Source organism: Lagenorhynchus albirostris, chromosome 6 (assembly GCF_949774975.1).
Source record: "Lagenorhynchus albirostris chromosome 6, mLagAlb1.1, whole genome shotgun sequence".
In the NCBI taxonomy this organism is placed as follows: Eukaryota; Metazoa; Chordata; class Mammalia; order Artiodactyla; family Delphinidae; genus Lagenorhynchus; species Lagenorhynchus albirostris.
In genome coordinates, this window is record NC_083100.1 from 38,279,898 (window position 1) to 38,295,396 (window position 15,499).

At 34.6% G+C, this 15,499-nt stretch overlaps 1 protein-coding gene across 2 annotated transcripts in view; it reads left to right on the forward strand.

The window, feature by feature from the left end:
* The window catches only part of PGAP1 (post-GPI attachment to proteins inositol deacylase 1), a 74,519-nt gene that overhangs the window by 21,584 nt on the left and 37,436 nt on the right, over positions 1-15,499 (forward strand). For both annotated transcript variants that reach the window (XM_060152398.1, XM_060152399.1), the window contains exons 5-11: positions 2,369-2,526; positions 6,385-6,437; positions 7,273-7,339; positions 9,377-9,482; positions 10,157-10,212; positions 11,656-11,739; positions 15,205-15,251. In XM_060152398.1, the coding sequence (XP_060008381.1) occupies positions 2,369-2,526; positions 6,385-6,437; positions 7,273-7,339; positions 9,377-9,482; positions 10,157-10,212; positions 11,656-11,739; positions 15,205-15,251 (571 nt within the window). The remainder of the gene's footprint in view (positions 1-2,368; positions 2,527-6,384; positions 6,438-7,272; positions 7,340-9,376; positions 9,483-10,156; positions 10,213-11,655; positions 11,740-15,204; positions 15,252-15,499) is intronic.

Here is a 15,499-nt window from a genome sequence, read left to right on the forward strand (position 1 = left end):
TCTAATTAAATAGTGATAATGTCACAGAATAAGAATTAAATGCCTACTGTCTCAACTTTTTATTAAAGAAAGTCAAGTATTCACTGCTTTTTGGAATGCTGTATGTGTAGAAGAAAATCTTTAGAAAGAAATCATTATTTTTCCTAATCAGTAAATTTACACAACTTCTTACCCTATAAAAATTTGCATTATCTTAATTGTGGTGAAAATTTTGTTTACAGATAAGTGAGACATATACCCTAGTGACTCCAAACCAAAGTAGTTTTCCAAAGCACCCATCTTAACATAACATTGCCAAGGAGTAACTTACTTGCTGGAATATCTGGTGCAGTAGCACTTAAAGAGAAGTTTGATTTTTTTCCTTAGTACATTTAAAACTTTGCCTGTAGAACTCTTCTGATAAAAATCTTTAGTTTTATTATTGAAGTTGGTTAAATATGCTTTACTGATTCTAATAATTATAAATTATTATTTATAATAGGTTTAGGAAAAAATTAAAGGTCTAGACAAGCCATAATACTTGTCACCACAATTGAGAATTCTTTCCCTTACTGCATTTTATGTGGTGTATGTAGATGAGCCATGCAGGCTAAATTATAATTACTCAAGATGCATTTTAAAAATCTCTTTGAGGAAAGAGCTGTCAAGAGAGGCAGGTTTACTGTTTTTGAAGGATACTGATGGTCTGTCTCTAAATGGCTTAGGTTGAAAGTGCTTCTTAGGGTCAGGGGGCCTCTCCAGTAATTAGCAAGCTTCTATGCCTTTTAGTCTGTATTTATTTTTTATTGCATTAAGCCATAATTAGAATGAAAAAACAAAAGTTCAAGGGTGGATTTTAAGTTTTTAGGAGACCCATATGACCTCCAGAAGTAGATTCCCTATTTATACTTGGTGGAAATACTGTCCTTAAATAGGGGAAAGGAAGCCTTGCACTGAGCTCTGTACTTCAGAGGGCCCTGCTCTCGTGTTGCCATTCCCCACAGGGTGTGGAGTGTACAGGCCAAGCAGCCTCCCCACTTACAGGCTGTACCTTTACTTCTGGACTCTGATCCAGGTAGCCAGTCCTTCAGACTTTTCTTGCCCATATGCCTGAAGCCCACTCCCTTAGCCTCTTACTTGGATCTATCCTGAGGACAGGTATGTAGAATCCTGAGCTTGAGTTTTGGCCAAGGGGTGGCTCTGCATGAGGTACAGACAGAATTTTGTTGTGCACAGGAGATCTTTCTGATGCAGGATGGAATGTGGATGGGAAGAAGAAGAGAGCACAGTGATCTGTTCCCCCTTTGCTGCAGATCTCCACAGCAATCTGTGGCCAGAGATATGCTCTCCCTATGCTGCCATAATCTGGTGTCCAACTCTGAGGTGTCCTAGAATTCTTAATTTGAACCTGGCCTTCCAGGTTATTTCAATGATATATTTGTCAAGGTAGGCAGAGAAAACACATTGGATTTAAGTTTGTTAGCTGGAAGTTTGACTTTTAAGTATTTAGACATATGGCATGTATACCTCATTGGAACTCTTATCCCAAGCCCTGGAGTTATTAGGAATGGGTCTGCTTTGTCTCAATCTAAGTGAATACTACTGAAATCTTTAATGAGAAGAGTTTGCTGTTCCAAAATGTTAAAAGCCATCAATGGGATCAAATGCCAGGATAAAAAATGCAATAAGTTTTGATAATCAGAATAGGAAATGAGAACTCTCCTGCCCTGGCCTCAGATCTTCAACACTAAATTTTTCTCATTTCCATAGATAAAGTGGAAAAATTGTCTGCACCACTTGTTACACTAAATGGATAGAATCTTCTTAAGCATCAGATTTTCTGTAGCGGAGAGTCCCAAGACTAATGTGACTGTCATTGTCCTGATAGATTGTATTTTAAGAACTTAAATAGTACTTTGTTTGGTCACCAGTACTACAGTGGCTGCAGTAGAGAGTTGCTAAGCCCTATAAGCAGAGACACAGCCATGATTAGGAAGATCTATTGATATAACTCCTTAGCATAGTAAACTTATATCTTTGGAAGAATTTCGGGGGTTTCTTTCTATACTATGTGGCTCATAAACAAGCAGCATCCTTGTGGAATGTAGAGACCTGTTTGCTATGGACTTGTCAAAGCTAATAAAATTGGGTTATCTTTTTTCTTTATTGATACCTTTACTAACTCTTAGTATTTGTACTCTGATGGGGAAAGTAGAGTATGTGTAAAGATACTGACTTTACCCAAAATAGAGAAATGTGGATGGCATTGCTTATAGACAATTCAGATGGCTTAAACAGAAATTCAGTTTAATATTAGTATTATAGATGGGTTATTGTTGCAGAGCATGGTTACTGATTTTTAATGTATGTCTTTTTTATTTCCCACCAGATTTTTATATGACTGTAAACAACTATTGGATTCTGAATGCTAGACACATAAATTTAACCACACTGTCTGTAGCTGGAGGATTCCGGGATTACCAAGTTCGTTCAGGACTGACTTTTCTACCAAAATTAAGCCATCATACCAGTGCCTTATCTGTTGTGGTAATCTTTTTAAAGATTCTACTAAAGTAGTAACATGATGGACACAGTGGAGCATGAAAGGAGAAATGATATGTAATCGGTTAGAAATGATTCCTGAGTTGGTCTGGTATACTGTGTGTGTGCAAGTGTGCATGTGTATGTGTATGTGAGAGAGACAGAACATGAAACAATGAATATGAATATTTGGGGAAGACAGAGGCATGGATACTTACATCCATGGAAGGTGAAAAGGATCTTAGAAACTTTGTGCAAATGACTCTTATTTATGAAGATGATTGTTTCTTGTTCAAAATAAGTGCCTATACATTGATTAGAGTTTTAAGTATAAAAAAGTATGGACTGAAGTCCAGGGGCCCTGGGTGTATCTCAGTGGTATGCTGTATACAGTGGTAATGGAAGATCAAACATTTCACATACTCTTGAATTTTAAACTTGAATGAAGGTTTACTGATTTTAAAATTTAAAAATTAGCTTTGATAGTATAGATAGAGCTCTGATTAATTAATTTGCTAATTATTCTTCCCTGCTAGGACATCAAGTATTTGGTCTTTAACTGGGATACACAGCTTCTGTAAAATAAGTTCAGGTTTCCTTTTAGGACTTATTTTTGTATGTTTAACCTTTAAGTCTTTAGTTAAGAGCTTAACTTTTAAACTCAGTATACACGTCATCTCCAAATATAACTTAATTTCTAAAAAGAAAATTTATAGCATTCCTTTTGCTTTTTAGATGATAGTTCTTTGTTTCATAGTTGTTCTCTTAATAGATATTCCTTTGCTCAGTTCACCTACTGCTGTTCATTCAGTAAATAGGTATTACTGAATGCTTGCCATACATAGAACAAAAATTATTAAGCTATTCTGCTCTTATCCACCATTTTCTTATAACTGAAGGAGTTGTGATATAGCCATAATAGCTTTGGAAGTAATTAGTACTAATTTACTAAATCTCTCAAACCTCATCATCGGTAGGAATCTTGTTTTTTGATGCTGAATATTTTGGGTAGATATGTGCTAGAAGTTCTCAAAACTCTAAATATGAACTCCTTAGTATAAAAATAGATGTTTTAGTCATATAAAATTGGATATAACTTATTTCCTAGACTTGGTCTGGAGCTTGATGCTGTATTGATACCCTTTCCTCCAGCTTTTAAAGAATTTGGTCTTTTTAATGGTGTGTGGCGGGGGGGGCGGACGTGTCCTTCCCTCTTTTCTAATCCATTTGATAATGTATTGTGTTCAAGGCAGCTTATATATCTTTATCTCTGATGAAAATATTATTTTACTTATTATGGAACTTTCTCAAAGCTGGTTATTGTATAATCTGAGTTTTATTTAGTTTTTAAATATTTAATTACTTAGCTTTTAGCTCTCAAATAATCTACAGTCTTTTATATATGTATGTTCTCTTTAAAGAAACAATTATTAAGAAGTAATTTTTTTAATGATTATCTCAAGAACAGTTAGATGACATTAAATCCATTGGGACTAGAAAAATGGTTTAAGTTAGAGACTTTAGTTATATTCGTAGGGTAGGCTGAACTACTGTAATATTCACTCATGCAGGCGATGGCACTTAAACACAATAGAATTTTATGTTTCACTCATATGACTGCCCTAGGTGTGCGTTTACGTGGCGGGTGGTTTTTGAGGAGTCTCACTAAGGGACCCAGGCTGATAGTAGGCTCCCCCTTCTTGAATGCTTTACTTCCGAGGTTGCTCTAATCATCACTGTTTCAATCCACAGGAAGGGGGAAAGAGCATGGAGGAGAGCAGTTAGGCCTGGAAATGGCACACATCACTCTTTTTCACATCCCATTAGAGAAAACTTAGTCACACCATAGAATAAGAGAGGCTGAGACATGCATTCTAGTTAACTATGAAAAAGGAAGAAGATTTTGGTGGACATTTAACAGTTTTTATCACAAAGGTCATGAGCAACTACCTTTTTTAAAATTTTAATTTAATTTAATTTTTTTTTGCGGTATGCGGGCCTCTCACTGTTGTGGCCTCTCCCGTTGCGGAGCACAGGTTCCAGATGCGCAGGCTCCAGATGCACAGGCTCAGTGGCCATGGCTCACGGGCCAAGCTGCTCCGCGACATGTGGGATCTTCCCGGACCGGGGCACGAACCTGTGTCCCCTGCATCGGCAGGTGGACTCTCAACCACTGCGCCACCAGGGAAGCCCCGCAACTACCTTTATAATGTGTGTTGACTTTCCTTTTTTCAGTTCTAACACAGATGCATTCGTTAGACTGAATGAAAGTAAACTAGCTTTTGTCCTTGTTAATAGTAAATGATGTCTACTGTGAGTTCTTACTTTACTGAGCATCTAACCTTAGAACCACAGTGAACTCTGGTTGTCTTAATTTTTTAAAGTAAGTTGCCAGCAGCAATTCCTAAGTGAGATAGCTAATCCTTATAAGTTCATTAAGTAATCTGTAGATTCCTTCAACTTTAGAGCCTCCAACCCAAATATACATTGATATTTGCAGAGTACAATGGTGACAATGACTCAATGACTCCTTAGAAGTTATAAATACCTTTTTTTGTTACAAATACCTTTTTTTTTTTTTTAATTAAAGAGGCATAGGGCTTCCCTGGTGGCACAGTGGTTAAGAATCCGCCTGCCAATGCAGAGGACATGGGTTTGAGCCCTGGTCCAAGAAGATCCCACATGCCGCGGAGCAACTAAGCCCGTGCGCCACAACTACTGAGCCTGCGCGCTAGAGCCCACAAGCCACAACTACTGAGCCTGCATGCTACAACTACTGAAGCCCACGCGCCTAGAGCCCGTGCTCTGCAATGAGAGAAGGCACTGCAATGAGAAGCCCGTGCACTGCAACGAAGAGTAGCCCCTGCTTGCCGCACCTAGAGAAAGCCCACGCACAGCAACAAAGACCCAATGCAGCCAAAAAAAATAATAAATTAAATAAATAAATTTATTTTTAAAAAACAAAAACAAAGAGGCATGTTAGGCCTCTAAGTTTTCTTGCATACAGCATTGTTAGTTTCCTGTTTTCATTTTGTTTTGACAGTTCTAGTGAGGGCATCTCAATGTGTCTTTGACAGTGTAGAGAGAGAGATGACATGAAAAATAATATCAGATTTACTTAATGTTTCCCCATTGTATGTAAGATGCTGTTCACAGGGAGGTCATTACCCTGTATAAATAGAAGTCTCTAGTTCTTGGAGGGTGCTGTGCCACTGTTAGGAAGCCTTCTGAAAATAGTTATATTTTTTGCTAGGCTTTTGCCCTTCTGTCTCTAACCAGTAGTATATATGCTAATCATCTAGGGATTTTTTTCCTAATAAGTCTGGACCCCACTTACAAGAGTCCGATTTGGTAGTTTTGTGATTAGGCATATTTATTTTGAAAAATCTCCTCAGGCCTAGGTATCTCTCAGGCACAGGTATCTCTCAGGCACATCCTGATTAGAATTAACTTAGAACTTATTAAATGATAGTCTAGTCGGAACTAAAATTACTGAAATATCTATTATAATTTATATATACACTATGATTTATTAAAGAATCATAAACTTAACCTCTTATTAGAGTAATGAAGAGTTAGACAGTAAACTTCAGTAAGTAATCTGTGGATGTTTTAATAATTTTAAGGGGTAATTTAAGCTTGACTAAGTAATGACAAAGAATTATTTTACGCAGGAAATATTCAATATCTTAATATTTTTGGATCACCTTTTACAAGAGTGCATCGTTTAAAAATTTCTGCGCATCATAAAATAGTGAAACTAATGTTACATGTTTCTAAATATTAGCCTATAAGAATTTCAAGCCTTTTGGAGAATAACAAGTGCATTTTTCTTAAGTATGATTTTTGTTTCTTTCCATTTAGAGTTCAGCAGTGCCTAAGACCTGGGTTTCAACAGACCACCTCTCCATTGTATGGTAAGTTAATATAACTTATTTTGGCAATTTTTGGTGGTCCTTTCATCAATGAATTGATTGGTTAGTTAGCTTTCTTAGAGCTTTATCCATAAATAAATAAGGATTTGGGAGAAAGATTAACTTAGGGGTTTAGAACTTAAGCCTTTGTTCTTGTCTCAGTTTAACCAAGGTGTCCTTGACAACCTATAAAATCATCTCCTGAAGAACCAGTAGCATCAGTCTCAAATGATAATGTCAGAATTTTAGAATTTGTCATAGCTGGGCAGAATCAAAGATACTTGTGGTAGGACTTTCTGAGCTCTTGGCCAATCACCAAACTCGGACTTGATTAATGCAGCATTGCCTATTCTAGAGCAGCACATGGAAAACCAAGTAGGAATTAGATTTACCCTTAATATAAATAAAGAAATAGATTAAATAAGGGTCAAGAAATACATAAATCCTAGTATTTTATCTCTGTATGCATTGGCTTAAAGATTCTCTTTTCACCTTCCTCTGGCTGTGCAATCAGTAGTGTTTGCAAGAACCACAACAGTTCAGACCTATGAAGGTGGGGCAGACAATATGTCTATATCTGGGGTAGACAGGAAGATTTAGGGAAGACGGGGGCCTGACACTTACACTCTCAAATATCCAGGAAGATTTAATTTCCTTTATTTTTATAGGTTTCAGCTTTAAGATGTATGCTTAATAATGATAATTTGTTAAATAATTTTAGAGTTTGTAGCATTAAAGGAAATTCATATATTCCATTAAATAATAGAATTATTTATGTTTGTATTAAAAGTATATTTTTAAAGAAAGTTTCATTTGTAACATTTATTTTATTCTTTAGGTGTAAACAATTACAATTGACGACAATTCGAGCATTCTTTGATCTTATTGATGCTGATACTAAACAAGTATGTATTTTTAAACTAAAAGTTATTTCAGTGAAGTAAAAGCTTTTGTTAGAGCAGTGATAGATTTAATACATTTTTTTACTTTGATGAAAATAGAAGCCTACACCTTATATTGACTGTAATTAGTTTGAAAATGGAAATATCTGTATTTTTATCTGTAATCTTTGATAACTATTAATAATTAAGAATGCAATAAAAATGAAAAAGGGAAAGAATACCTTAAATCTTCCTCAGTTCTTCCCCTTTACTGTTTAAAATTTAATATATGTCCTTCTGACTTTTTGTTTTTTACCTTAAGGGAAATACTTATTACAAATATCCTTATGCAGTAGGATCAAAATATCTACATTCGGGCTTCCCTGGTGGCGCAGTGGTTGAGAGTCCGCCTGCCGATGCAGGGGACATGGGTTCGTGCCCCAGTCCGGGAGGATCCCACATGCCGCAGAGCAACTGGGCCCGGGAGCCATAGCCGCTGAGCCTGCGCATCCGGAGCCTGTGCTCCGCAACGGGAGAGGCCACAACAGTGGGAGGCCCGCATACTGCAAAAAAAAAAAAAAAAAAAAAAATCTACCTTCATTGAATAACACAAGCTCACCAGAACTTAAATTATGTACTTCTAGAGTCAAACCTTTTCTGTATTGATATTTTACATATAAACTCTCCCAACTAGTGATTTTCTAAGTTGTTCAGTTAGCAGGATACCTGGAAATCATATTACTCATTCATCTCTTTCTTGTCTGCCAGCAGATAAATAGTAATGGGCACCAAGGATTTCAGCAAAATTCAGAGAATTCTATTAACTTAATTTTTTTTTTCCTGTGAATTGGGAACAGATTGCCATTATTCATCGTAAGCAGCCTTTCACCTCAGGTCACTTTGCATTGCATCACTGTTCCATAGAAGCATGTTTTGAGAACTACAACTCTGGCTTCTCCTTTTGGAGAAAACGTTCCTTGTATTTTTGGTAATTTTTTCCATTATGGCATATATTTTTGGATTCTTTTTCCTGGAGGCCCTAGTTCTTTGAGAGACTATTATGTGTGGCTTCTTTCTCAGCAAATCTCTGGGTAATGCTTCCTTATCATTGTGTCTTAACCTTGCTCCTAAGCATTCTCTCTTAGGAGTAGGGTAGTGTCTATATTTTTTTCCTTAACCTTTCAGGAAGCTGCATAACTGTTATTAGGGAGAGATAGATATTTAGCTCTCTCCTGAAGAATGCAGTAAAAGAGAGACACAAGTTGATCTGTTTTACCACACTTTAAACCACAAGGTACCATATTTAAGTTAGTATATTTATTAAAGTAAATCAGCTTCATAGAGTTAACACTGTTAACATTGGAATCATGGAGTCATGGAATGTAAATGTTTTTCAGTTTTTCAACCTTGTTTTAATTGTGACTCTATCGCCAATGTGTTTAATCTGTTCAACTATATACAACAGTAGAATCAATTAAAATTTGTATTTGACCAGTTGGTATTTTAAATGACATTTGGTAGGTTTAGGAAAAACCCCATTTCAACTAATGAAGAACAGGTGAATCTCAGGTATATTATTTAAAAATTATACATCAAACTAATTTTAACAAATCAAATCTTGTTTTCCATTAAATTCTAAGGTAAGAAAATGCTAATACTAGCATGTAATAAATTATAATTCTGGATGGATAAGTATTTTACAGATACGTTTTAAGGGACAAATGAGAAATTTTTGACTAATACTGCTAAGAATCAAAATAATATGAAACTGAGCTCTCTTTCACAAACTCAGTGTATATGATATACTAAACTAAATATTAGACAATAAAATGTTAGGATATGATTCCTACTCCTCAAGAAGCATATAGTTGAGGAGGAGAAACAAACATATATACAGGGAAACTAACTCAAAACATAGTTAGTCCCATGTTAAGCACTTAGAACGGTGCCTGGCCCACAGTAAGTAACTGTTGGCTCTTATTATTATTACTTGAAACAAAGTTTCATTAGGTCATCACAGTGGATATAAAAGGATACAGAATGTATCAATGTTCTTTCTAGATAACTCAAAATCCCAAGAAGAAATTGTCAGTTTTGAATCACCACTTCATAAGACACCCAGCAAAACACTTTGAGGAAAATCCATCAATAATTTCTGACTTAACAGGTCGGTAGTAATAGCATGTTTTAATTTTAAGTAGAGTTTTGAGTATTATTTTTAGGTAAATTTGTCATTAGCAGACAAATTCTTTGAAACTGTAATGCTTCAGGTATTATAATCCTATTATATTTTATTAATTTCCCTATGCTGGTTTCTTATGAGGTTCTTGGCTAAGGAGGGGAAAAGTAAAAAATGTAAAAGTAAAAAGATGTTGCTGATAAAATTTTGTACTGAAAATAACATGACAGTAGAAAAATTTAAAAGCGTTAAATGTCTCTATTCTCCTGACAGCCACGTAAAATAAATTCTATATTATTCTTGACTTAGTTTCTCAGTATCATTCTTCAGTCTTTCGGTTTAACAGCATATCTTTTGCTGGTACATTTTGTTTTTATATGTATCTGTCATGCTCTACTTAGTTTGGAAAATGAAATGTTTGTTTTCTTCTGTTGATACTTCTTAGAGTTAGACATCAGAAAGATTTTAAATGCTTTACATGATCTGAATGCTCCTTGATGATGAGCATATAGAGAACATCTCATTAGATTTTCTATTTTAAAATAGCCAGTGTTCAGGAAACTGCTTCTTTTTCAAATCCTGTTGTGATTGAGAAGGATTCAGTAAAAGAAATCACTTAATGTTTTTTAAAAAGCCAAACAAATTAATTTCTTTTACCTTAGGGACATCTATGTGGGTTCCAGTAAAAGTGTCCAAATGGACCTATGTGGCTTACAATGTAAGTATACCACCAATGGATTTAAAATTTTTTTCAAGAATATTTTAGTATTTATTTTTCAAAGCTAGACTTTTTAAAGAAGATAACGTTATTTTCCCATACTAAATCAGTTTAGTAATAATTCCTTAATATCTAGTCTGTTCAATTTTCCAGTTTTATCATAACTGTCAAATTTTTTGTTGTTTCTTTGTTTTCCAGTTTGTTTAAATCAGGGTACAAACAAGGTGTACGTATTATTTGTTGATATGTCTCTTATTCCTCTTTTAATATCTAATACTTCCTTCACCCTTTTTTTTCCTTGCAGTTTATTTGTTGGAAAAAAAAAAAAAAGCTAGTCATTTGTCCTATAGAGTTTCACACAGTCTTGATTTTGCTGATTGCACTCCTGTAATGTCATCCAGTATATTCCTTTCCCTACTCTTTCCTGTGACTTGGTAGCTGGATCTTGGATCTAGATGCTTCATCAGATTCAGGTTTTTGTTTTGTTTTTGTTTTTACTAGACTCTCTCTCTTTTTGTGATGTTAGCAGCTATTGATGAAGAAGGCCTAGAGTCATTAATAGGGAGTACAAAAGCAATGAGACTCCGATTATTCCTTCTTCATTTATTAACTGAAACACTATATAGAAAAACTTCTCATCTACTAAATTTATCAAAAGTAGAACAAATTACAAAGGAAAACAATGATGATTCTTTGGATCTTATATTTACTGGTTTTTAGAGTAGTGAGTTGGCTCACAAACACCCTCCATCAGGGACCATAAGATGTTTTGGGGGGTTTTTCCTCCAGTGTTATTATGAGCTTAAACATTTTTGTGTTTCTGTCTAAACTAAAATACTAAAATTGTTCTATCTTTGATACTAAAATTGCTATTAAAACTGTTCTGTCCTTGACCAGTGGAAGCCATTTCAAGGTAGGCTCCTGAATCTTTTTGCTATAGCTGCTCTTTAGTTGTCTTTGATATTTTCCTCACTGTCTAGTATGAGAAAGTATTTTAGCTCATTGTGTATCATCTCCCGTCCCAGACCTTGAATCTGCTTTTTCTCAAAGAAGCTCTTCCTGTTATTTGGGAAACAGTATCTGCAAACCATAATTTGGGAACTAGAGATGTTTATGGCTAGTAAGTTAGCATTTCTAAGGCCTTTTCAGTAAACAGAGCTAAGAAATGTATTTTATCTTGGTCATAAGGCCAAAAACCAAACCCAAACAAAAAAAACATGCATTCATCCTGATACTTCCAAGACAAATTCAGGTCTACAGAGTTTATACCTGATCTATCTTGCATCTGTATCTTCTTCCCATTCCTAGATTATTGGTTCTCAACAACACCAAGAATGATAGAATTAAAATAATTAATTAGAATAATCATTCATTACTTTATCTGAATTTTTGAATGATGAAATTATCTACTCATAATTTATTGTGTTTTCCCTCTTTTTTTAGGAATCTGATAAGATATATTTTACATTTCCCCTTGCAAATCATAGAAAAATCTACACTCATGTCTATTGTCAGAGCACCATGCTGGTAAGATAATTGATACACTTTATGTAAATTTAAAAGGCTAACTGTTGTTTATTTTTAAGATTCAACTAGTATCTAGTAGGTATCATCTTTAGCTATGAACTATTATTAAATCTAATTAGTTGAAAAACATTTATCTGGAACAGAGAGTATTGATTGAAAAGTACTAATCAAAATGCTTCTGTAACTGATAATGTATCTATACTATTAGCTTGTACCTTTGCCTCTAGTTTAGGTTTTTCTACTTTAGTTTCACTATGTTTAGGTTGAAGGAATTCAGTTCAGAGCTCCTTTAATTCTAAAATTCTATTAGTATTTTAAAGAATAGATATATTTAAGCAAAGCTATCCTTTGTTTTATAAAGTAAATCCTGTTTTTCCCATGGCTTCCATACTCAAATTTGCAGTACTTTTTATACCAAATATTCTCTAAAATAGTATAGTAACTTTTTGTTAACAGTGTTGTCTAGACTTACAGTATCAGTATGATGATTTTGTTTGTGTATTTCTTTTTAATGAGTACCTACTATGCTAGAAATATGTTAGATGCTTTAGCATGCTTTTGTTATATTAGGTCTATTTAAGTAATAATTTATCAGCACTTCTTACTTTCAGGAATTTGTTTCCCAATTTGGGTTCCTTTCTCTCTATTCTGATTTTTTTCCCCTCATGCCCTAGGATTCTTCACTTTATATTTGCATCTTTCATAATTTAAGTTCCCTCGTTTCCCTTTTGTCGGATTATTTGTATTTTTTAGGACTAGGATCTAATATATTACTTAGTTGGTTGATACCACCATTTGATGTATAGTAAAGTCTTTAGAAAAGATGGTAGGCAGGCACTGTGGGCTAGGTGCTAATGAATACTAATTTTAGTGGAATTGCCACAGTTTTGCGTCTCTCACCAGAGACAGACTACCATCTCTCAGCCTAAAATTTGGATGGGTAGTTTATCCCAAGAGAATCTGGCCCTGAGAGTGATGGCTTAAAATATCCACACTCCTACTAAATTCCAAATCAGAGTGTCAGTATTATATTGAGAAAAATCCTTGCCAAAGTGCAAATTATCCATTTGGCTTATTGGAGGATCCCTTTTCTGTAATTAAGGTCCATGGGTGAAGTATTACTAGTCATGTGGAGAATTTGTTTTAAATGTTTTCAATTTTTATCACAGAAGTTTTCAAACATACAAAAGTAGAGAGAGAATATAATAAATTCTTACTTAACCATCACACAGCTTTAACAGTTATCAATATTCTGCCATTCTTACTTGATTTATCCCTTCCTCACTTTTTTTGAGTGAAGCATTTTTAAAGCAAAATCCAGGCATTTTATCAATATATATTTCAGTATGTTTTTATAACAGATAAGAATTTATATATTATTATAATACTAATAATATTTATAATAATATTATTATATTATTTTATCCAACAAAATTAATTACTTATTCCTTAATATCATGTGGTATCCAGTCCATGTTCAATTTTCCTCTGTTCATTTAAGTTTTAAGTTAGCTTGTTTGAATCAGAATCCAAAAAGTACATACATTGCATTTGATTCATATGTCCTATGTCTTTTTTTAACAGCCCCCTCTTTTTTTCCCCCATGCCATACATTTGTTCTGGGTTTAGTTGATTGTATTCTTGTGGTATCTTTTAACATGTATTTCTAGCCATTGTTTTGTGTAAACTGGTAGTTAGATCTAGAATCTTGAATAGATTCATTTATTTATGGTATGAATGTTTTATAAGTAGAACTGCGTACTTATCATATCGGGAGGTATATAATATCTGGTTGTCCCACTTTTAGTGACAAAAATCAGTGGACTGATATATCAGTGGACTCAGGTCATATTGGCATGATCCATTCATTATAAAGTTCCTAGTCAGTCTTTCACCTAATGATTTTAGCAGCCATCGAAGACATATTTTTTACTGTAGATAGATTTTTTTTTTTAGATCTGTAAATTTTATAATCAAGTAGCATTTTCTTTTCTGTGCACTTCAGGAGTTAGTAAATTCTGAGTGACTTTTTCTAAGATTTTTAATACAAGTTTTAAAATTAGCTGAGTTAGGGGTGTTTACTAGATGACCTGAAATTGTTCTTTGACACCTTCTAGGTTATAACAACATGGTGTTTTAGGGTGGATTTGAATAATACTTTATTCAGTCTGTTAGTGAATGAATCAGAATTCCCTAGACACCAAAGTAAGTAGTGTGCAGTATTGGCAATTTTCATAATCAGGGCTGTCTTTGAGTTGCAATAACTGCAAAAACCTATTACAAAAGTGAGTTGGATCTTGAGAGGTTGCTAGATTCTCTTTGTCTAGGCTATGCAGATCTGTTCTGTTGCCTTGCTTTATAATGTCACGTGGTGGTTCTGGTAAACACAGGTAACTGATAAAAGAGTTTACTGAAGTATTTTGCCAGCAGTGGAGAGTAGAGAAATACCACATTGTGTTTGTTTTCTTTCAGCTTGCTTTTTTGAATTCTTGAAAAATATCTTAAAATTTTATTTAAGCTTGATGAGGGCAGAGGCTATGTCTGCTTGATTCATCATTTTTCTTGAGGGCTTAGCATAATTCCTTGGCCCTGGAATGGACTTTATAAATATTAATTGAATGAAAGGATTGATATTTTTATTGTCCTGTCTGTATACTAAGGAAAAATATATGTAGCTGTCTCAGCAGTGTTTCTCATTCTCTTATGCCCTGGTAGGATTTCAGTAGTTGGATCGTTAGATCTTGGAACATTGCTCTTACTACTTCATTAAAAGTTAGAGTGAAGATCTTGGGTCATACTGCTTTTAAATGACTGAAGCTGAATACATAATATTGTTAAAATACCACAACCATCTCTGCAGCATTCCCAGTCTGCGCTAGTAAAGTAACAACTAGCTTTAGTCTTAAACCCTTGGAATTGTGCTTCAATCCAAGCACATTCTCAGTTGCATAAAAGTTATCTGCCTAGTAATCAAATGAGAACTTAAATGATAAACTAAAAAAGCTGTACTTAGATTATTTTTAATTACTTGGCTCTGGATTTTTTTTTTTTTTCTGTTTGTGTGAAAGTCTACCTCTAGTTGTTCTCTTCTAGTTTTGTTAAAATATAGGTTACTTTCTATGTAAGTACCTAATTGAAGTGTGGACATTGCTGAACTCTAAAAGTGTTGGTTCAGAAATGAAAATTGCTTAACAGTATGCTGTGGAGAGATAACCTATCAGGTTACTCTCTCATACTGCTGCTCCAGGTTACTTGCTTTACCTGTCTATGTTGACATTAGACTTCTTTGCCTCACCTTGACCTGTTTGACTTTTGAGAACATTTTGAATACATTTCTAAACAATAAGTTGTTATTTTATGTTTCCATTGTGCCTACTGACCCTATCATAAACAGTGAAATGCCTGTTTTATATAATTATTTTCTACAATATTTAGTGTGTTTTATTTTGTGTTATTAATCAATAGGATACAAATAGCTGGATTTTTGGCTGCATAAACAGCACTTCTATGTGGTAAGTGTTTTGAACATAAGGCCCTCTGTTCATTTTTCTCAACATAAGATATACTCAAGTCACACTTTCAGAATAGCTTCAGATTTTTTTTTTTTTTTTTCCTGCGGTACGCGGGCCCCTCACTGCTGTGGCCTCTCCCGTTGCGGAGCACAGGCTCCGGACGCACAAGCTCAGCGGCCATGGCTCACGGGCCCAGCCGCTCCGCGGCATGTGGGATCTTCCCGGACCGGGGCATGAACCTGTGTCCC